This window comes from Brassica napus, chromosome A3 (assembly GCF_020379485.1).
Source record: "Brassica napus cultivar Da-Ae chromosome A3, Da-Ae, whole genome shotgun sequence".
NCBI lineage: Eukaryota > Viridiplantae > Streptophyta > Magnoliopsida > Brassicales > Brassicaceae > Brassica > Brassica napus.
The window spans coordinates 22848098-22871662 of NC_063436.1; the positions used below are offsets into that span (position 1 = coordinate 22848098).

The window sequence follows — 23565 nt, forward strand, 5'->3', positions numbered from 1 at the left end:
CCTTTACGCAATATTAACAACAACAAAAACACTCCAAGTGAATATTAACATGGAACTGTGGGACTTTCTCAAAAGACAAAAAAAAAACAGCAAAATAAGTCACTTTGATGATATATCGACAAATTCATAAAGCTTGGTTTAATTCCGTTCAATCCAAATTAAATGTCAACAATTTTTTTTTCCTTTTCTGCAGCTTTCCAACATTTTTCCTGAGAACATATATTATACGACCATAATATGAAAATTTTACATTAAACAAAAAAGATGAAAGAAATTATCCAGCTTCCCATATCCTTCTAGAAATTTCCTAAGCCAAATAATTTTTTTTTCTAAAACTACACGTTTTACCCAAAGTATTGTCCCAGTGAAAGATAAATTCTACGGAAACAAATAACGCATGATGTACTCGATTTGATGATGTTCGTGTGTTCATAAACTGGGCCACGTTGTATGCATGCACACGTGCATGATGTTATGTTGATGACCACTTAAAATCAAACCGTGCATCCACAGCTTCAAGCAAGCTAATCTCATCACACGACTCCTCTTCGCAAACTTCATCGTCAAGAGAGAGGTTAAGATCCAATGCGACGCAAGTAACTACGTTCTTGTCCTCAGACTGATCTGAACCGTCCGATTTCTCATTAACCGGAGGAGAACAAGCTCTTGATCTTGAGCTGAATCTTTCACAGCTCAAGATCACAATAGCATCTCTAAGCGAAGCTTCTTCCCCACTCAAACTACGAACTCTTCCTCTCTCAATGGCTCTCTTGAAACCCTTTTGAGATAAATAGTCAGCTTGCTCTATATCTTCCACTAAGAACACTCTGTTTGGATCAGACCAAACAGCTTCAGAGAATCTCTCAATGTAATTCCAGTTCTGTTCATCTCTCGACCTCTTGTTCCTCAAATCTTTCGACGAGAAACTGCTCAAACAGATCGAGACAAAGCTGTCTTGCGAACCAAACACGAGTTTAGCCAATTCTCTAGCGATCTTCTCTTTAGCCTCTACATCAAGACCTTGAAAGAACATCCATGTATCTTCTTTTACATCTTTGTCTCCGTTGATTGTTCTCGTACTCGAGCCTGATCTGCATTTCAAGACTGTTTTCGCTATCTCTGAGATAATATCCTTCTGCCATGGTACCTTGCTATGCAAGCCATCACATAATACTGCTAGGTTTTCAGCATTCATTTCTTTAAACCTAGTAGAGGCATGTTCCACCTCCATTCCATCGCTTGAAGAAGCTTCTGAGTTAACTGTTGAGTTAGGATTAGAAGAGAGAAGCTCTGGAAGGAACACTCTTAAGGGAAAGGCATCAGGGGTCACGGAATCACCATTGGTTTGAAGATGATGCAGAGTACTAGAAGGTTGAGTGGAACCAGAAAAGGAAGAAGATAGTGTGAGTGTTTTTAAGGATGGTCTATTGTGGATTGAATCGCAGATTGTCTTCCACTTAACCACAAGTTCTTTCATAGAATCTGAATCCTGCCAAGTCCAAGAATCAAACGTAGACAGCTCTTAAAAGAAGAAAATGAGGAAGTAAACATGAATTAATTTTGGTGTTATATATACAACTCACATTGTGACTATTTTGATTCTCCTTTTTGTATTGCTGAAGCCACGCCGGTAAAACGGCAGTGTTTACACTGCCGTTGTTATTCCTGCATCGCAAGAACCGAGCTTCTTCTTCGAATTTGATAGAACACTCCTCACAGAAACTGAGCTGATCCTCTGATGAATGCAGCTGCAGAGGTAAGCTCTCTGATTTCTTGACTTCAACCTCCCTGCTTTGAAACAAAATGGTCATGATTAGTATTGTAGATAAATTGGGAAGCAAGATCAAGATTGTGAAACTCTGAAGAATAAATGAAAAGATTTGAAGAACAAACTAATAGTATTGTAGCATATTCATTATTATTAATATATTTATATTTTTGTGTTACATTTGGATTAGAAAATTTTATGAATTTCAAGATTTTGGTCAGTAACATACACATAATTGCTTTTTAGCAAAAGAGAAAAATACACATAATTGCTTTCCAGTTTATCTCCAGTAATTAGGTAAAAAGTTTAATTTTTATTTAACTTAAAACTGAAATGAAGTAACTTATTTTCTCCAATCTTCTATTAGGATTTCTCACAAGAAAGCAGATAAAATTATACTAGAATTTATAGAAAAAGGTACGAAAAGGATGCACGTTGTTTCACCGCTCTTTTAGACGATCACCACATAAAGCAAAAAAACACTATAGGTAAAATTGTCCTTTTCGAACAAAGAGACAAAATAGTTAGAACATATCCAACAAAAATTTTAAAAATCAAAAACATTTTTTTAGTCTCTAAATGTTGATTGAGCGTATCAAAAGAAGACTTCAAATTACCTCTCGGAGACAAGACTCAACCGGAGGCTACTACTAGTCGTGGGAATAGTGAGAGTGGTGAGACACCAAAGGGACTCGAGCGAGGGTTGACCAGACTTGCATCTCACGTAAGTCTGTGAAGTCGCAAGACCCATTAACCAAAACCTTCCATGATCTCCCATGATCAACCCACGAGCCAGCTTCCCAATCTCCACTATCATATGCTCCACAGCACAGTAGTTGTCCTTATTATTGTTACACATCAAAGAACTTTTTGTTCTAGACTCTACGAACCAGTTTAAGTCTCCAAGATTTAGAATCACTCCTTTTCCGACACAGCTCCTTACGAGTGTCTCCAACTCCTTTAGCTTATGCTCCACGTCGGATCTACTAGGTTGTCCGAACGATGAGAACGATAACGTTATAAACTTAACGTCTTTTAAAGCTTCGGGCACGTCCTTTTTATCAACTTTCTCCATCACCGTTCTCACAACTTTGTCAACAGTGGCTAAACACTCTCCCACGATCACGAAGTTCCTCTTCCTTTTGTCGACTAGATTTTCTATAACGTTCATGACATCCTCGTCCCCGACAGGAGTTAACAACTCATGTCCTTCTTTAGGTTTACTCGTGGAAATTGTTTTCGAGGAACTCTCTAAAGAAACAGCTTGCTCGACTTTGCTCTTCACTTGGGGACTCGAGAAACCAGCTTCTCTCATCACTCTACTCACGCTAGGATCATCGAGGATGGATATTATGAGCTGCTGCACTTCAATCTTGACTGCTAAGATCGACTGCTGCTGGCTCTCGATGGTTCCACGCCGCTGGTGAGCCTGCGCGCGTTTGAAAGCTGCACCGAGAGCGTTAGAGATAGAAGGGAAAGGAGAAGTTTGAATCCCTAACATAGGACTCCCCGTGGAGGTCGGGAGGCGGTTTAGAGCCACGTTGAAGCAGAGCTCTAGGGCTCTGCATTGAAGAGGGTGCGTGTGAGACTGGAGACAAGCTGTTCTAAGTAAACCCGTTGGAGCAGAGAGCATGGTGCTAGCCACATGGAGAGGGGTGACCTGAGCATGCCCTCTCCTTCTAGCCAAGCCCATTGATTGTTTCACCACGTTTGCAGCTTCAGGCGTGAGGGCTTGCTCCACCGTGCATCCTCCAGCTCTCATGGTGACAGCCTTAATTAGGAACACCAAATGGGGGTAGTACTAGCTAGCACTGAGTAGCGAGAGGTCTATGGTAAAGGCTTCAAGGGTATAGCTTCATTCCAATTATCTTAGATAATGAAAGCACCCAAAGAAGAAGGATCTATTAACTGTGTTATATATGGATGTGGGGCTGATTATTAAACCTAATAGCAGAGTAAGGAAAGAGAGAGAGAGAGATCAAGGGAAGAGGTGAAAAGAAAGAGGGAGAGAAAGAGAAGTGTTTGGTAGTCAAATATATGAGGGAAGAGGAAATGTGTATGCTTGTCTTGTGATAGAGGCAAAATTTGGGGAGTTCTTTGAGGGTCCAAAGTGGAATGCATGTGATGACAAAGCAGTATCAAAAGGCAAAGGTAACTCAGCTTTGCCCTTATATTCTTTTCTTTCACAAATTTCACAAAAAAGATGTAATGGGCACTGCAGCTTAGTGGGTCTCTCTCTTTTCTGCAAAGTGTCATCACTTATTAGAAAGAACCTAATTAAAGATGCAAATCATCATTCATTTATATGATACATAAATATTAAATAATATCCCCAATAACACTTGAAGAAAATATTTGAGATATAATCAGTTTCTCCTTTAGCACCTTAAGCTACTACTAGCCAAGTCCCAACACCTTTTCAGACAACAGTCTCGTAATCTAGATCCAGTCACGTAACCTAAACTCAGCATCACATGTAAGATACAACATAGGAGCCACCAAAACATGGGAATGAACAGATTTGTGTATGTATATATATGCTTTTTTTAGCCAACTATGTGTCAAAAAAGCATAGTTTTTTGTGGAACGCATTATAAGTATAGTTTTTATTAACAATATTTTTGGTTTTACTCAAACAACATAGTTTATTAAACGTTAACATGTATTGCTTAAGACTGTATATGAATAGATTTACCGTCTCATTGCCAAGTAACAGAAGTTATCAGTAAACAAGAAAAATGAAATACCAAATTCTGTTCCAAAAGATAATCACAAGTCACTTGCTTGATGAACAATATTGAAGACTACTGACTAGTAACCAATTATATATGTTTCAGCCTATCAAATTTTGGAAAAGAAAAACGTTCAAGACTATGTTTTCTCAGCATAGTACACATCTGAAATGATATTGAAATTCGTACTTTAATTTCCAAATATTATCAAGCATAATCATTTTTTACCATTCTAACTCTTAGGGGCAAGAAACACAAAACAACACATTACCCTGGTTTTTGAATTTAATTATTTTTGTATGATATTTAGAAACTCAACCCCTAAAAACACTAAAGCGCTAATCAAACTATCTGACCCATCACAGACATCATTAGCTTTCGTTAATTTCATAAAAGTGTGTGGCTTTTGGACCATAACTTTCATTTTATAAACGAAAGAGAAGAGAAACGAAGATGTTTTGAACAAGAAAAGTATTAAAAGAAAGCGAACAAGCCAGTCTCTTGGTGGGGACAGTCTTTGATTGTATTTGCTATCAACACGACCAATCATTTTCATGTGCCTAATGAAATCAAAGTTTCAGTCAGTTACAGGAACTCACGCCCAAATCGAAATAATAATAAACAGGTTATTCAAGAAAACAGCATATATTTATTCATAGAAGCAGAACTGGACGCAGTATTTTATAACTGGAACATAATTAAGAGATAAGAAATGTTTGATTCTCGGACCACTAACCAAAATGTAATTTATGATTTTATAGCTTAACTTGATAACACTAGTTATATACGCAAAAAAATTTAAACAGATGCAGATGCCTATCAAATCTTTCAAGAATCCATTGAGAAAAAAAACACAAATTCACTTTAGGGAGCGTATTCAACTAAGAGTTTTAGGTGATTGTATTAAAATGACAAATTCACTGTTATTCAAACATGAATTTTAAAAACTTATTTAAAATCCACTGTTATTAAACTTAACATTTCGTAGAGTACTATAAAATCCACTGTTATTGAAAATATTTTAAGTTGTAGAATTTTAAAGTTTTCAGGTGATTTTAGGGTGTTTGGATGGAGTTTCTTAGTTAAAAATTAAAATCCAAATCTCATGGTTTTAGGCCATGTTCGGGAACGCGCTAGGCGTTAGTCGGACGGTAGGGTTGGGCCTAGCGCCTAAAGAGAAAATCGGAGATTAATCAGAAATTATGTAAAATTATGTGGTGCATAATTTTTAGATTGTTTACTATGTTATAAAACATGGTATTCTTTAATTGTGTATAACATTAATACATTTTCATGTTTAATATTATAGAAAACACACAAATAGAATATATAAACTTAATATAGTGTAATTTTCAATCAAAATTGTGAATATAAATGACATTTATAAAATTTTAGATCAAATAAAAAATAAAAATATTATTAAAAATAATATATATATATTAAAAAAATAGATTAGGCGGCCACCTAGGCGGCTAGGCGGAGAAAATCAGATATCCGATTTTTAAACCGATTTGGCATAAATCGGGGCGGAAGAGTGACGTGTAGTGCATAGGCGGCTAGGCGGCCGATTTTTAGAACATGGGTTTTAGGTTATGTTGTAGAGTGGTTTAACAAAACTCACCTAAATCTCTCCAACTTATTAAAATCATCTAAAACTTCATTAAAAATCAAATCAGCTCAAATATTATATTGAAATTATCTAAAACTCCATTAAAAATCAAATCACCGCAAATGTTCAATGAAGGCCCCTTAATATAAAGCGATTAGGAATCGTTTAAATCTATGAACAAAAAGAATTGATTCCCGAGTATGAATTATTCAAACATGAGATCATTGCAGTAATTGGTACAAGGAGCTTTACCTATTATACCTTTTTTGAAAAAGAAATGAGGTTAGAGAGAAAGGAGATAGAGAGGTTTACCTATTATACTTCTACTTCGATGAAAACATCTCTCTCTAACACATGAAGCATGCCACTTCATAGAAAGAAGAGAGAAAATGCACCACCATTCAACTTGCCAAGGAATCTTCAATAAGACTTATATACTTCGGTAACAGAATCATACTCCCTCCGTTTTATAATGTAAGTAGTTTTGGTTAAAAGCACAAAGATTAAGAAAATTATTATGTTTTAAAAAGTATTGTATATTAAATAGGTTAGATATAACTTAACCAATCAAAAATAAGTTTATTTAATTTGATTGGTCACACTATACTCAATAAATATAAAAGTTACCTAGAAATATGAAAACTACTTACATTTTGAAACAAAAAAATTTCCCTAAAACTACTTACAATATGAAACGGAGGGAGTATAAGCTATATTCCCACCATAGATATCCTAAAAGACTAATAAAATAGTAAATATATTATCTCTTCTTATGATGGGAACTGAAGAATACAAGTATAAAATTACAATATCCTCACAAGAAACAAGAAATCTTCCTTTCATTCCCCAATCATCTTTTTTTGACAAATTTTTTACTTGTTTTATGTAAGCCTTAACCTGAAAGCCACTATTCCCTGCAACAAGTTCTACTACACTTACTTCCTCTCCCAATGCTTCTACAAAAGAAGCTAAGCATCATTATTCAAAATGAGAAAAACGTAAATATATGTTGTGCCATAGAACAAAGACAGAAATGATCCTAGAATCATTATTCAGGAAAAGCAAGTGACCATTTTGAAATTCAAACATGATTATATGGTTTTCTTCTGGAAGATAATATGAGATAATTATTGTGTACGTTAGGTCACACACAAAAAAAAAAGAAAAAAAAGAGGTTTTATTTCTTCTATTTATCATAAACGTTAATGGGATAAATAAATATTATAAACTTGCTTACGTATAAGATTACGTATAGATCATTTAGTTTTCTAAAGTCTCTTTGATGAAATTTTCGAGGTTTTCATGAGGTTACATAGGCGTAGATAAATGTTTATGACAGAAAAAATAGAAGAGTTGTGAGAACAAACACAAACTCATTAACTGTTTATAAGACAGAAAGAGTTGAGGAAATGGGATGTGTTCATTAGCTTAGACCCAAAAGAGATCCAAAGGGAGACCAAAATCATTTAAATGCAAAAGTGTTTAATTTGGAATGATGAGAGCAAAGGAATTAGATGGTTGCCTCAGGCGCACTCAATCAACCCTTTACTCCTTTAACACAATTAGCTAATTTTGTTTGCCCTAACTAAAAGATTTAAACTCTATCACAAAAGAAAAAAAATATTGCGCAAACCAATCTTTTCGAGAAAGTTTATGACCACAACAGTCAAATGTGAACTGCTTTAAGTCTTTAACGAGGACCAGACCCCAGATTCTAAAGCGCTTGCGTTAACGAGAAGAACATAATGTGAAATCAACCCGTCTATCCAGCCCACTTGCTAAAGATTTAGCCAATTTAGCCATCAACTTTTGATGAGTTTGGCCTTTTACAAAGCAACACAGAATATTTTGCATCAGATTTTAAAAACCACTTACCGAGTATTGTGCTTGTTACATGTTAAACTGAAACTGGCAATTATTCTTTCCACGCTGTCCGCATTTATTAGGGAAAAAAAGAAAGGGCTTTGTTGTGAGCTTAGACCAAAAGACATACAAAGTTCAGACCAAAATCATTTGAATGCAAAAGTGTTTTGAACGAAAGAAAGCAAAGGAATATAGATAGTTTCTTCTGGCACACCCCAACCAAACTTTTTCCTCTAATTAAAATTGCTTTGCTCCAACAAAAAAAAAACATTCAACCTCAGTCACACCAAAAAGAAAATCGTCTGTATAACCGAATCCTTTCAAGAAAGTGTGTGACAGGATAGTCAAAATGTGAATGCTTTAACCAAGACCAGACCCCATATGATTTAAGCATTTATATATGTTAGTAAATTCGATCAGTCTATCCATTCCACTTGATAAAGCTTTTAGTTAATTTTATATCAACTTTTGAATAGTTTGGCCTTCAGCAGAAGTGTTATGCATCAATTTTTTTTTTTTTAAAAACTAGGGTATTGCTTGTCTTAAGTGACACTGAAACTGATTTTGAATTTGGATGAAACGTAAAGGTCATACGTGTTCTGAACTTCTGCATGCATGACTTTCCCCAGGTTTCTACCAAATCAAACATTTTCCCAGGAATTTATATGGACATACAATAGAGCCTCGAATATTGTTAAACAATTTCAAAATAAGGCAGTCTTATCACCAAATCAAGTAATAAAAGCAAATTATGGGATTATCTACTCAAAAGGGGATCCCATTTTGTTTTTTTTTTCACTTTCTGAGCAATCAAAATAATCATCTTTATTCTCCCGGTGTGACCATGTGAAAAAAAAAACGAATAGAAGTAGAAAAGACGGAGAGAAAGATATATATTGGAATAGATTAAGGCATAATTCTCCTTTGGACGGCCTAACTTTAAGAAAGAAAGAGATAAGCTTTAAAGATTAAAGGAGGAATGGAGAAAAGTTGTCCTAATTTTGACATGACAGCCTTCTTAATCTAATGTTATGCACTTAATTATATTACAACATGTTTATTTATTTAGAAAATAATTTGTAGCCAAAAAGGTTCGCTTTGGTTCAAATATTTTTGAGTCTTACGAATCTAAAGCGGTACATATATTCCTCACACTTGTTCCCTACACTACATTTTCCAAGAGTTTAAGCTAGCTGAACGGCACAAGTATCATATCACATCATCGGATACAAATGTGAATCCATAATGTCAACGAAATCGAGCATTTGCAATCATGGAGTGAACATGTTTGGAAAAGTCCTATCAGATGAAACACATGATGAGCTTTTTTTGATATGATAACAGAAATGAAAGAACAGAAGTAGTGAAAGTCAGAGGTGTCTGATCTCTAAGCAAAATTCTTCGATATGTGGTGCTAGCTTGACAACAACTTTTTTTTAACACCAGATAAATAGATTAGATAGCTTGACAACAACTAAATTGTCAAACATAGGTTTTTATGATACGGCGAGTTAGCACCTGACTTGTCATTTTTCGTCAACTATCTATCCTTTTCCAGATAAATCACTTTACAGACAAATAGTTATATAACCATACAAAACTTCTTCTCAAATAGTACCCTAAAAGAAATTGAATCAGCTTGGTTACTTGTAAGCTGTAACAAAACAAAGTTCCTACACAATGACAACTATTGCAGTGGTACTACCAAATGCTTATACATAAATAACAAATATTAAAGCATAAACTTACAATTATTTGATATATTCATCGTGATCACGTCAAGTTCCATCTGAACATTGCGTGGAAAATAATCTAGGTATCATAGTGGATACTGATTCAACCACAGAAAAAAAAACAATCGCACAAGCCAACAAACTCCAAATGTATAATCTTTTACGAAAAAGAAGTTGAAAATAATTCTTGTGTAGAAAGAAAGACCATGAAGGCCTATAGTTGTCGCAGAAATACGGCGGAATACGACTCTATCTGATCAGAAGGACGAACCCTTGCTCGACCATTTCGTTTGTATCTCCGCGCGCGTCCAGGTTTGGGCTTGTAGGTGATGAGAATATTCCATCCTCCGCAAGATGAGAAAAATAAATTCAATCCCAATATACGTGCTCTTTCATTGAGCCAATAAGTTGAGGGTTAAGGCCCATTAACTGGTCTTTCACAAAGCCTCTAACTTATTATTTAAGCCGTTGGATTGTTCAAATCTTCTAAATGAACATTTAAAATTTCTGGCAGTGATTGTCAAACAAAATCTTCTGTATCTTGGGTATATGATCTAATTTGTCGCCATATGAATTCATATTTATTTTAGAAGGTAGTCGAAAACAATATGTTGGTTTAAAAAAAAGTTATTGACAGATATTATAGAAAGGGAAATTGCATCCACTATACACAACAAAAACCAAAATTCATTAACTAACTAAAAACACCCCCTCTCTCCTACTTTCTCTTCCTATCTCTCTCTACTCTCTCTCTAAAAATCTAATTTCCCTTATTTTTTTGGTTATTTAGCAAATAAGCCCTTATAGAAATCCATCCCCCAGCCCCCAGCTCGGTCAGCCGCATCTACGTGCAACCGTAACAGTTTTGATCAGATTTGCAATGTAAAATTTAATGACATTCTTGTAAGTTTTTCTAGAAAAATAAAAGTTGGTTCAGCATTTCTAACCTTATAAAATGTTATGAAAAGGCCTGAACACATATAGTATTATTTTGATATTACTCGAGTAAGAAAGTTTCCTAGATTTCTATTCTGAAAAGTATGTTTGTTTACTTTAAATGCAATTTTTAATTACATTGATTACTTTGGTTGACAAACAAAAAGAATACACTGACCAAACAAATTACACTGATCGCGCTAGAAACATAAACCAATCGCAACCACATTATGAAAACATAAAATATCTTAATCTTAGGTACTTTTTGTGAGCCGGCATGATTAGTAGGTGCAACTTTTTTTTTGTCGCATTCATTGCTTTTATTAGTGCATTATTAAAGCGAATTGAATTTATTCTCATAAATCAGAACTGTAGTATCCGTAAAACAAATTTATTTGCCTGCCACTATGCAAATACTCCCTCTATTCATAATAAAATGATGTTTTGAATTTTTAACATAAATTAAGAAATAACTAAATTTTGTTCTTAAATATATTTATTCTCTTACTAAAACATCTTTTCTTAACTATGAGCCAACACTATTCAGCAAATTTAAATATTTTCAATTAATCTTTTAAAGTAGGATTATTTATTATATTATTAACTAATAAAATTAAATAAAAATCTACAAAATCAATCGTTTAGAAACAAAAATTCCAAATTTTATTTTAATAAATAATTTTGCATCAATATGTACTTCTATTCTTGTTACACCTAATCTTTCCATTGACAGAAAATGCATAATAGTCATTACTCTGAAGAGATATGGAGGAATTTGACGAGGAAACTGTTGGGTCCGAGATACACTTATGAGTGGAGTAGGGTACTAGAACTAGTATCCGCAAACGTACTGTCGACTACGAACCAATTTTTGCTGAGATATGTGTTTCAAGCTCTTGTTCACACAACTTGGATTGAAAGAAATGGACGAAGACATGGATCACCTCATCAAGATCTAAGGAACATCATCAAGTTTGTAGACAAGCAGGTCAGAAACAGAATAAGCTCACTGCGTGGGAAAGGAGGGAAGTATCTAACCCAAGCAATGGCAAATTGGTTTGATTCACGGACATAGAATTAAGCTTTATTTTTATGGTTTCACAAAACAAAAACTCTAGAATCAAGCTGCATTAGTTTGTAAAAAGGCCTTTTTTGTTTGAATAAATTTAACATTCTTCGAAAAAAAAAAAATGCATAAAATGTTGTTATGGGTATATTATATCTACAATATCCTTTTATTTGAACCCTCGAAACTGAAAGAAAAATGTTCCACTTTTTCTTACTTTTGGCACACATAGATATTCACTTTTTATATGTTTGTTTCACATCAAAAACTTTATTAAAATAGTATTATAGTTAGTGGAATATATAATGAGCTGGTTTGGTTATTCTTTGCCAATGGACATCGACGTGGTATCACTGTATTAGCATCCATCTTCTTTTGTTTTCGATAATGCACACAGCCTATATGCTTCACATGTTAGTTTCCATCTTCCACAACTTTAGCATTCAATTAATTACAAATCAAAATTTTACTACTTTATATGTTGGTTTGATTTTAAATATATAATTTCTCTTATATATTTCTCATAGTTACTAAACATTTAACAACTTTATATATGTGGAAAAGAAATTAAATCATAAATTGGTTTGATTTTTAAGAGTCAAATTTCCAAATCCACCCCCTGGAAACTCACGGGCTGCACTTCTTCCTCGCGAACCCAAACCTGTCATTCTCCAAATCATACTCCACGTGATAGTTCTGTTGCTGAAAGCTCCCGAGAATAATCGCGGGGCCACTCCGACCACCAACGGAACTAACCGTGTTATCAGAAACCACCGTTAAACAAACGTTATCAACGCTTCCGACAAGCGTAAAGTAATTAGACAACGGCAACTCCATTTTCGCTCCACCTTTAAATACGAACGTTAACTCCGGCACCGTCACTGATCCCTTGCCGGAGATGTTGAAGCACGGCCCAAGTCCGGTGATCTTCTCCAGTTCCTTTTCTCTGCTGTAATTCGACATCTGCGCCGCGAATTCCTCAGCAACGAGCTCGAAAACGGGTCGCTCCATGAAAGTAAACGTGGATCCGGAATCGACGATGGATCCCCCGTTTCCGTCGGGTCCGGGCGCTAAGAGCTTGTAGGGAATCTTCACACGCTTCCTTCCGACGAACATTCGCCGGAGACTGAGGTAGTAGTACTCGAGAAACGCAGAGTTGGAGACGTTCGGGTTGTTTCGAAACGGGGTGTAGCTAAGACCCGGAGTTTTCGACCCGATTTTATGACCCGACCCGGTATCCAGATCCAGATCGGTGCTCACGTTCGTGTCGTCGAATCTACGGGAGACCAAGCAATGCGAGAATCTCTTGAGGTTCATCTGCGAAGGAAGCGATTCGGGTCCTCGTCCGAACCCGGCTATACCAGCGGGCTGTCGGGTCGAGAGAATAGAGCATCCGATGACGAAATCGGGTACGGTTAGATCCGCGAAATTAAGCTTTTCGGATAGTAAAATCCCAGCCGTTGATCCTAATCCGTATTGGAGAATGTACGGTGGACAAGCGACGGTGCAGTTACGGGTACTCGGGTCGCATCCTCTGCATTTAACATTGGATCCGAATAGGAATCTGCATTTCGGATTCTGACATCCGATAACCCGCGACGAGGAAGAGCTCTTGGGGACGAATCTTCGGATCCGGGTCGGATCCAGACCCGGGAAATTGCAGCCGGAGCAGAGATACCTTGAGGTGCAAGGAAACCAGACGAGGCTGCTTCCGGTATCGAACACGAAAGGGATGGTTTGCGACGGCGTGCCGAAGCTGAGAGAGACGGAGTATCCGCCGTAGCTTTTGGGAGTAAGAGGGGATTTCACGGCGGCGGCGGAGGAGGTGAAGAGGGAATCTTCGTTTGGTTTGATGGAGGTGGGTTGTTTGAGCTGTTGGGCTCTGGCGATGGAGGAATCGGCGAGACGGCGGAGAGCGAGGTGAGCGTCGTTGTTGGGTGATTGGTCTGTGTAGTGGGAGAAAGGAGAGAGAGGTAATTTGACGGCGGAGACGACGGAGAGGAAGATAAGGAAGAATAAGAAGAGAGGAGGAAAAGCCATTTGTGTGTATGTGTTGATCTGTTTTGGCTTGGTGGCTTATGGGTTAAGTAAGAAGAAGGAGAACGAAGAAGACAAGAGTGGAAAGTGGAAAAGAAGAGCAACGAATGGGTGATAAAGTGGAGAATCATGTTCCATCTCTGTGACTTTCTTCTTCCTTTTATAAAAATAATAAAGAAAGAAAAATCTATTACAAATGTGCTTGTCGTTACGAGGAAACTTACCACTATACGTGAAATGTTTTCTTTTTGACGTCGACATGATACGTGTATAAATCGAGAGAAACCAGCCAATATGTTTGTATTTATAAAAACATGATTTGAATCGAATTTATAATGCATTAATATGAAATTATGGGTTGATAATGATTATACTATTTGATATACAACTACTGAAATCCATGTATGATTTGTAAATACTCTTCTTTTTTTTTGCTTATATGTAGTTTTGCGTTTAGATTGATATACACGAATTTGAATAAAGTAATTATTTACTGCATGAACCTCGACCTTAGAAATCAATTGACCAACCAAAGCATGCTGAGTATAATATGTGTGAGTAATCAACCACTTGCATATTTTGTTGATCCTTATAAACTATGTGACCTTAAATTTTTAGAAGTGGCACAATGATAAAACAATTCTAAGGGGTTTCCTCGCAAACACGTCACCTAGAAGGCAGAACGATATTGACGAAGAATCAATAGAATCAGTGATGACAATTATGAACTTGAAACAAGTGAATTTGCCATATAAGTAACCATGTCAAGCCAAGACTGTCAAGTAATATTTAGGTTTACCATATAACAAAATATATAATTATAGTCATCTGAAAGTGGATTTCTTCTTTTTGACTTCTTATTTCATTGTTAAAGTTGATTAGTTACTAAGTATATATTTAAATTTGCGTAGGTAATGTTTTGGAGTGGTAGATAGTATATTTGTAAGATATTACTCCTGTTTAAAATGGTAAATATACATAGCAACTGTTTTAGAGTAAAGTAATATTTTTGGAAGATTTTCCAATTTTGTTCTCTGTCTTTTGCCAAACTTCAAATATCAGTGTCAAGCCTCTTTGGTTACCGTTGGCTGGTGTAAATGTGAACACACGAAATGAGAAAGACTTTTGATGAAATTAGCCGTTTGGGTTTACAAAATTATAATGCAATCATGCAACTATTGCTAGTGTAGCCAAAACATTGTTTTTCTTTTCTTGGCAATTTTTTTCTGACGTCAAACATTTAATTTAAAATTTGAAAGTGTAGAATAATATCAACTGCATAGGACAACGTAACAGTTAGTATTATTTTGAATCCTTTTACTTTCTTTTGCCACACCTTATACTTGCATTAATCACGATACTTTTATATGAGTATTTGTAACAAAAATTAAACAAGTGCCTCAAATACTCTGTGATTGTTAAATAAATATAGTCATGACTCATGTAGCCCACATCTAGACGTAAGAGCTTCCCTAGTTAAACTCATTCCGATATGTTTTAACGTTTCTTACACCTATTCTGATCAGGAGTTGTGTTGTTTCACCTAAAGGCTTGCCTTTGGAAACAACATTGCTCGTATTGGAGAAACCCTTCTTTACTCACCTAGTCTTCATGTTCCTCAACTCTACGTTATATGGCCTTCTCTTTTGGCAAAAAGCTAGGGACATGTAAGTCTCTTCTCTCCATTTTGAAATATGATTGTGTACCATTACCAAAGGATTCCAAAAACGTTTTGTTCACTAAATCTACTGAACCTGAGTTTTCTAAATGCCAATACACTCTTCTTCATACTGAACCTGTGAACTGCATTTGCCAACGGAAGCCTACAATAAATCATTGCTCTGTATATATGATTGTGCAGGCAATGATGTTTCTCATACTCCATTCAAAGTTCTTTTTCTTTTTTGTCATGTGAGTCACTTTTCTCTTTGAATGTCACACATTCAACCGTTGGTTCTCTTAGGCACAAGTATAACAGATTAAGAAAGCTTTAACTTATTTATTTTCTAAATTCCAAAACATTACTTAACCTACCAACGAAACATTTAGAGTAAATCACTTCTTTTGGAAATTGAGTTTACCGATGAAGAATGCGAAAAGAGAAGCCAAGAGAATGGGGAAGGCAATGAGAACGATAGCTACAAGAACCAAAGAATCATGTCTGAAACCAAAATAGTCTTCCAAGAAATCTGAAACCTTCTTCTTCTCTCCAAATGCTACTATCTCTTTTTCCATATCTCCATACTGAGATGTGAGCAATCCATTCAAAACCCATGACGTAGGGCTCAAGTAATACATCCATATCCACCATTTCGGAATGCTCTGCATATCAATCAACAAAACTCTCATGCATTTGTATCTTTTTATCTTTATATTGGTCAGAGGTACTTACAGGTTTTGGAATGACATAACCAGCGAAGAGATTGACCATTGAGTAAAAGCCCGAACGGAGAGTAAAAGCAACGTGAATGTTTGGGGTGATGACGACTAAAAGCATGCCAAAGTAGTTGTAAATGAGCAACGTGCAGAAGACTGCGTAGAAGCTCCAGAACACTTTGTACACCGAGAAGTAATAGCCAACCATAGGATACAAGATTACCACACATAATATAGACTGGACTAATGAGTATGGAATCTCAACCAACACCTATAAAAGTTTAGGCTTCAGTATATCTATTACTCTCTGTATGGATTTGATTTGAGGAAAATGTGTTAACCTGTGCAAGGGAGTACGCCCATGAGGTGTACATTTGAGCAAATCTTTCGCGGTAGAAGACATTTCTTTCGGTTGCAATGCAGAATAACACTGTAGAGCAATTGTTCATTCCAGTGAAAAGAACCACCGTGTACATTGAGCCCAATACATTGAAAAGATCTTGTTGAGTGTTTCTGCCAAAGAAGAAAGGTAAACACAAAGTTTGAGAGACAACAAAACTTAAAAGAAAGGAAGAGAGGGAAGAGACTAACATTTTATTAGCCTTTTGCCAGAACAAAACGCCACAGATCAAAGAGGTAAGACACATGAAGAGGATGCGAGTGAGATTGTAGGAAGGGTTTCTCCAATAAGAGAGGTGTTGTTTCCATAGGCATGCCTTGAACTGTCCCCAACCCGTTTGAGCATATCGCGTCGAGGAGGTTAGTTCTTCTGTTCCTGAAGATGTACCTCTCATTTGCTCTATTACTATGTTGTTCTCCCTTAAAACAAAACAAAGGTAAGCAAGTTTCAAGGAAACAACATTCTAAGTGTTGATAGACTTACTTAAACAAAGAAGATTCCTTGTAGATTTGGGCCAAATCAACACCAAGTTTGTCTTCTGATGATCTAGAAGTAATGTCTAGTAACCAAGTGGCTGGATTAGTGTTCTCTTTCATTTTCGGAACTCCAGGAATCCTCTGTAGTTAAAAATACTATTGTAAATAATGAAAAAACAGTTTTAGTATTATCTTGTGGAACTTACCATAAAGTATTCAATAACATTGCTTGAATGTTGTCCAAGAGGTCCATGATAGATAATCCTTCCTCCATTTTTCATCAAAACCAGCTGCAGTTGAATGTCACATAATGTACTCTTAGAAAAGAGCCTTTTAAAATGGGAATGTGTATTATTCTCAAGATCGTTACCTCATCAAAAGCTTCAAAGATATCAGTTCCCGGTTGGTGAATGGTGCAAACAACAGTTCTACCAGTCTCTGTGATATTCTTCACAGCTCTCATTACAATTGCAGCAGCTCTTGCATCTAATCCAGTGGTTGGTTCATCCATGAATATGATTGAAGGATTGGCAACAAGCTCCACAGCTATTGTCAGTCTCTTGCGTTGTTCTGTTGTTAACCCGCTAACTCCCGGAAGTCCTACTAGGGAATCTTTAATCTCCTCCAGCTCTATCGTCTCAAGAACTTCTCTGACTATTGCCTATAAGAAAAATCAAGAAAATTCTCAGACAAGTGAGAGCTAAAAGGATATAATAATTTTTGTTTTCAAATAATGGCTTACCCTTTTTGTTTCAGAGTTGATGCTAGAAGGAAGTCGAAGCCAAGCAGAGTATTCCAAGGACTCCTCTATGGTTAAATTGGGAGAGTGAATATCAAACTGCTCACAGTAACCTGAAACCCTTGCAAATGTTTCTTGCACCTTACGGTAGCCACCTACTTGGATCTCTCCTTCAATGTCACCGTGGCTTTTCCTTCCAGAAAGAACATCCATCAGAGTCGTTTTACCAGCACCACTCACACCCATTAGAGCAGTGAGAACACCAGGCTTGAATGCGCCTGTAACGTTAGAGAGGAGCTGCACCTTCTTGCCCTTTCAACAGAAACAAGAGACACCACCAAACATTTTTAACTCGTGTCTTTTGTTTAAAAGGTTCAAAGAAGTTTTAGATACTCAGTTTACCTGAGGAGTTTGGACAAAATAACAGACGTCTTGAAATGTGAAAGTTAAGGACTTGAATGGTAATGCATTTTTGGACTGGGAAGCAACTTTAGAACTAGACTTAGTATGGTTTCCTGAACTTTGAGTGTTATCATCACCAGACACAATCGCACGAGACCTATTTGAAGCTGAAATTTAAGGAAAAGATCAGTCCTCATATGCGTATACTAACTTCTATCACTCATATATTATATAAAAGATGTTTTGTGAACTTACTCTTTAGAAATGTCAAAGCCAGTACAAATACAATATTGAAGAAGAATGCGAAGCCAATTAAAGCACCAAATACACTCCAGTAAGATTGATCACCAAAGTTCAGACCTCGAGCATCAAGAACTTCTTCCCCTAACGTTCTGTTTCCAGATGTTGCCTAATGGTAACAAATAGATGATGCAAATCAATAATTAGTTAGAAAATTGTGAAAGTTTTCTAAGGAATTGGTTACCTGACTCCACCGTGTAGAGAAAAATTCATTTGTGGTTAGACCAATCTCAGCATATGACAACGGAGACAACCAAAAACCCCACTGAAGCCAAGCAGGCATGGACGCTGAAACATAGCAGAACAAACTACAATGAATCCTCCAAAAACTTATTATGAAACTTGTGTTCCAAGTAACAAGACTTACGTTTCCGAAGGACGAATCCTCCAAATAATGAGAGAAGCAGTACAGAGACTGTTCCAACTGTTGTGGCAAGAACGAAATCTCGAAAGGTGGCAGCTATAGCACGGAACATCGATATACATGAAAGGTGTAAAGCAAAGAAGATCAGGAACTGGCGAAAAAACCTGAAGAAAATAAAATTGAATTAGCAGATAAATTTCTTGAATTGTACAAAACATGTTGTGAATGTTGTTACCTGCCAATATCAGGACTATAACCAATGACATAATATGTCAACGAGGTCCAGAGAAACGCTTCAAGAAATGAAATGGGTATCTTTAAAATAGCTGAAGGAAGTGCATAAGCCCAAGCAGGATAAAAGTACAACTCTTTCTGCTTGTAGAACACTGAAAGCCTTGAGATTGTAAGTGTGAGTTCTGGAAGTCCATCAGCAAGCATTTTAAAGATTGAAAAGAACAAAGAACCCATTAGATAATTAGCATGCACTAGATCTCTTTTAGACCCAGTCCTTAGATAAACGGTCATTGTAATAGATCCAATGCAAATCAACTGCATTAAAAGGGTAAAAAAGGTTTAAGCATGTAATGGTTAAAACAAGTATAGATTTTCTGGTAAAAAAAATACAAGAACTTACGAGTCCAGACTTGAATACATAAACAAAAGAGTTTCGTTTCATCAGAAGAAACTCTCTCCTTGAGCAAGCTTTTAACATCTCCCAGTTGCTAAGTGAGTATTTTCTTGAGCATAAAGCATCTTTCTGAGCCTGAGACTTTTCAAGTGTCTTGGAGAGTTCTTCTTGTTGTTGTAACCCAAGCTCAGACTTTTTGAACCTCTCAATAAATGAGTCAATGGACACATAAGAATATGGTTTGTCTATGTGACACCAATACTGTTCTTGATCTTTTCTTGAGATAACCTCCTGAAGAAATTCAGCAACAGATTTTCTAGTTGGACATTTAAATCCACAATCCTCAAAGAATCTACAAATATGATCCCTTGGACCAATGTAGATTATCTTTCCTTCTCCCATAAGAATCACATCGTCGAAAAGCTCAAACGTTTCTGGTGCAGGCTGAAGCAGTGAAACCATTATTGTTCCTTCAGACAGAAGTGCATAATGTCGGAGACAAGATACAATCTGGAACGTTGTTGAGCTGTCCAAACCATTGGATATTTCATCCATGAACAAAGTTTTGATTGGACCTACGATCGTCTCACCTGCAGTAATAAATGATACATATCAAAATATGAATTTTGTCTTGAAAAGACATTAGAACCAATGTGCATGTGAATGCTTAAGTTACCTGTAGTTAATCTTCTCTTTTGACCACCAGATATTCCTGGTCTTGAAGTATCTCCAACGCGTGTATCTGCACAGAGACTGAGCCCTAGGATCTGATAGTAATAATAAAACAGATGCATAAGCGCATAAATAACTTCTGATAGTGTTTCAAAAAAAAAAAAATAATAAATAACTTCTGAAGAGAAAACACCTCTAAAAGTACCATACCTTTAGGATATAATCAGTTTGCAGATTAGTCTTTGAACCTTCAATAGAAGCTGCCTGTCATGATTTAGATTTTTATTATTTCTAACTGGATTTACTTATTATATTCTTATTAAAGCACTATAGATTTTTACCTTCATGTATGCATCTATATCAGGATCTGGAACTATTCCTTTCAGTTTCTCCCTTCTACTAATCTCTTTCATAGTTTCTGTTAATATCACAGAAGTTTAATGCAACAAGAACTCAGCAAAAAAAAGAAACACAAGAATAATTGTTATCCTCACCTAAACGGCTTCCTGTGCCTTGAAAACATCCTGAAAAATCGAGTGTCTCTCTCACAGTAATATCTGGAATGTGTAGATCATTTTGACTTACATAATTTGATGTTTTCTCAGGAACAAACTCTGATAATAAGTGACCATTGTAACTAACGTCTCCTGTAGTCTGTAAGGTGGAAGCAACTCATTTGATTTGTGAACAAAACAACTCATTCATTGTTTTAATGATTGAATTAACAAAAACAAACCTTCAAAGAATGGTCGAGTCTTCCAGCTAGTGCAAGTAGCAGAGTGGTTTTACCACAACTAGGAGGACCAAGCAACAAAGTCATTCTGCAAACAAACAAAAACAAAACCAAAACGTTTCTGTCTTTGTAAAGAAAGCAAAAATTAATGGGAAGTGTTGTTGCAAGAATCTACCTTTTAGGCCTTACGATACCACTGACGCCATTCAAGATGCTTATGTTTTTTTCTTTCTTTAAACATATGACTCTCTGTCACAAAAATCACCATTATGCATATAATTAATTACAAGAAGTCCAACATTAGGATGTTAACGTGGAAATTAAAAAGGATACAATCTCACTTACAGATATTCAAAAAAAAAAATATATATATATATATATTAAAAAAAAAAGGATACAATCTCACTTACAGATATTCTGCTTGCAATAGCATTCCAAAGAGTTGGGATGGGCTTTCCATAAACTACCTCACACTCCGCTTCCACAAAAAGATCACTGAACCTCACTTCAATCGTCGGTAGCTCGAGACCAACCCTACAAAATATACATGAGATTAATATAGAGACAAATAATATTTACATTTTCTTAACATATAAACATGAAACAAGGAACATAACCATAATAAAAAACATTGTCTTGAACCTTGAAACTTACTCATCGATTCTGTTTTTGATTTTCTGCAATAACCTGAGGTTATCATCCTCAACATGTCTAATGAGCTCATCAATAAAGAGATGTCTATCAAGATCCTCAAGTTTAGAAACATCCATGACTCGTCTCTCGTTTCTTCTTCCTTGTTCATCTCTGTTCCAGAACAGGGCAGTAGTGATCCTTCCAAACGTTGGTAATCTCTCAATAGCAGCCCACTGAGAGCGAACCTCCTCATCACCAACATTACCATTTTCATCTCCAGCTATTTGAGGCTTTGTCATTATTGGAGAAAAATATTCCCAAAAATATTCTACGTTACAGAAGAAGTTATATAGAGATATGATCACAAGATTCACGACCCAAGTGGGGGCTTCACGAAGTTATAGGTCTTAATGCGAAGCCCCACAAGCATGGATCAACTCTGAACAAAACAAGAAAACAAATGAATTAAAAAAATTGGGTGAGCGTTGAAAAAATTATTAAAAAAATGGTGCAGTGTTTGAAGAGATTCTCTATGATTTGGAGAAAAGATTCAATGATTGCGGCTGGAATCAACGAGGGTTCTTACTACTTATAGTTGAAAGTAAGTACCTATTTTGTGTAGTTCTTGTCTGCTTCAAAACAAGATATAGTTTACCAAGAATCGGGTTTGATTTGAAGAGCAGTTGAAAATTCAACTGCCAAATTACATGGAAAGTGGAACATGGCATGTCAGACACTAAATCATATTCAACCCAACTATTTTGGGAGAAAACGATCTTCAAGGGTACAACATATCAAACTCCATAAATAGGATAATAATATATAACAAAAGAGTTGCTTCTGGCCAGAAGATATCTATGATATTGCCATGCCACACAGCCTGTCGAATAAGAGATGGAACCGTGTTAATTGGTTGACTACGTAAGAATAAATATAACGACGGATCCTCCGGGCTGCTTGATTCCGCAAACATGTGAGACGTGTAATGGTGAGAATAATATATAATTGTTTGATTTGCTAAACGTGTAGGATATGATTTTGTGATATTTATGAAATATACAAAAGGACTTCTATATATAGTATTAATAATCTATACTATTATTTGCAAAGTAAATTTTAGCAACGGAGTTCTCACGTTAAAGTTAGAGCGGTTAATATCTATATTACCCTTAATGAATTTATCTATAATTAACTATATAATCAAAAACGAATTTTTATTTATAATATTATTTTTTTTCAAAAAGATAAATTTTACATTGTGTTGTTATCTTAAAACATATTTTTCAGCTATAAATATAATTAAAAACGAATTTTTATTAATAATACTAATTTTTTTAAAAAATAAGATAATTCTTATATATTGTGTTGTTATCTTAAATTTTTTTTCAATTATAAAAGTTAGAAATAACAAATAAACAATTTATAATTAAATACTAGTCAACTAAAACGAATTTTTATTTATAATATTTTTTTTTTCAAAAAGATAAATTTTACATTGTGTTGTTATTATCTTAAAACATATTTTTTCAGTAATAAATATAATTAAAAACGAATTTTTATTAATAATACTATTTTTTAAAAAAAAAAAGATAATTCTTATATATTGTGTTGTTATCTTAAATTTTTTTTTTCAATTATAAAAGTTAGAAATAACAAATAAACAATTTATAATTAAATATTAGTCAACTAAATTTTTATAAATATATTTACTAAAATATTTTTAATATGTGAATGTTTTCTTTTAAAATTTTAGCACAATAATAAACATATATATTTTATTTAAATTTACGTCATATATATATAATTTGATGTTTGATTTTTTTTTTTTTGAAAACATAAATAATAAGTTATCATGCTGATTTTTGAATTAATAAAATATAAACTAATATATATTTGTAAAACGATTAAGCCCGCATGTGCGGGCAAAACATCTAGTATGTATGATATACCAACAACAGAGCTTTTACAAATAAACTTCTATATATTAATAACTAGTTTAAGATCCGCGCAATTGCGCGAGATGAATGTTATATATAAAACTAATTTTTATCTATTATTATTTATTTATATTCATTTATGTATTATGTATATAATTAAA

At 35.2% G+C, this 23565-nt stretch overlaps 3 protein-coding genes across 3 annotated transcripts; all 3 read right to left on the minus strand.

Moving 5' to 3' along the window:
* Nucleotides 1–203: 203 nt before the first annotated feature.
* LOC106440052 (protein SMAX1-LIKE 3) lies at nucleotides 204–4024 on the minus strand. The gene is made up of 3 exons (XM_013881634.3): nucleotides 2386–4024; nucleotides 1584–1788; nucleotides 204–1489 (listed from the first exon to the last, which is right to left on the minus strand). The coding sequence occupies exons 1-3, from the start codon at nucleotides 3528–3530 to the stop codon at nucleotides 473–475; spliced, it is 2367 nt and encodes a 788-aa protein (XP_013737088.1). The 5' UTR covers nucleotides 3531–4024; the 3' UTR covers nucleotides 204–472.
* An 8168-nt stretch (nucleotides 4025–12192) lies between these two features.
* On the minus strand, nucleotides 12193–13988 carry LOC106440051 (probable aspartyl protease At4g16563). Its single transcript, XM_013881633.3, has one exon. It carries the CDS (start codon nucleotides 13745–13747, stop codon nucleotides 12335–12337), a length of 1413 nt encoding a protein of 470 aa, XP_013737087.2. The 5' UTR covers nucleotides 13748–13988; the 3' UTR covers nucleotides 12193–12334.
* A 1726-nt stretch (nucleotides 13989–15714) lies between these two features.
* On the minus strand, nucleotides 15715–22404 carry LOC106442473 (ABC transporter G family member 42). The gene is made up of 22 exons (XM_048776773.1): nucleotides 21489–22404; nucleotides 21245–21368; nucleotides 21010–21083; nucleotides 20838–20922; nucleotides 20596–20755; nucleotides 20443–20519; nucleotides 20312–20365; nucleotides 20106–20196; nucleotides 19436–20019; nucleotides 19037–19350; nucleotides 18805–18965; nucleotides 18622–18725; nucleotides 18393–18546; nucleotides 18138–18304; nucleotides 17739–18047; nucleotides 17367–17657; nucleotides 17203–17286; nucleotides 17004–17137; nucleotides 16712–16939; nucleotides 16462–16633; nucleotides 16137–16391; nucleotides 15715–16066 (listed from the first exon to the last, which is right to left on the minus strand). The coding sequence occupies exons 1-22, from the start codon at nucleotides 21764–21766 to the stop codon at nucleotides 15800–15802; spliced, it is 4167 nt and encodes a 1388-aa protein (XP_048632730.1). The 5' UTR covers nucleotides 21767–22404; the 3' UTR covers nucleotides 15715–15799.
* Between the last annotated feature and the right edge of the window lie 1161 nt (nucleotides 22405–23565).

What these genes read in the sequence shown, in the direction of transcription:
- LOC106440052 (XM_013881634.3), bottom strand. Translation starts at nt 3,530, where the DNA reads ATGAGAGCTGGAGGATGCACGGTGGAGCAAGCCCTCACGCCTGAAGCT. An exon ending in TTGAGTCTTGTCTCCGAGAG is followed by an intron (nt 1,789 to 2,385) that starts GTAATTTGAAGT and finishes GTTTCAAAGCAG; the next exon opens with GGAGGTTGAAGTCAAGAAAT. An exon ending in AGAATCAAAATAGTCACAAT is followed by an intron (nt 1,490 to 1,583) that starts GTGAGTTGTATA and finishes TGGACTTGGCAG; the next exon opens with GATTCAGATTCTATGAAAGA.
- LOC106440051 (XM_013881633.3), bottom strand. Translation starts at nt 13,747, where the DNA reads ATGGCTTTTCCTCCTCTCTTCTTATTCTTCCTTATCTTCCTCTCCGTC.
- LOC106442473 (XM_048776773.1), bottom strand. Translation starts at nt 21,766, where the DNA reads ATGACAAAGCCTCAAATAGCTGGAGATGAAAATGGTAATGTTGGTGAT. An exon ending in GACTCGACCATTCTTTGAAG is followed by an intron (nt 20,756 to 20,837) that starts GTTTGTTTTTGT and finishes TCCACCTTACAG; the next exon opens with ACTACAGGAGACGTTAGTTA. An exon ending in TATAGTCCTGATATTGGCAG is followed by an intron (nt 18,966 to 19,036) that starts GTAACAACATTC and finishes TATTTTCTTCAG; the next exon opens with GTTTTTTCGCCAGTTCCTGA.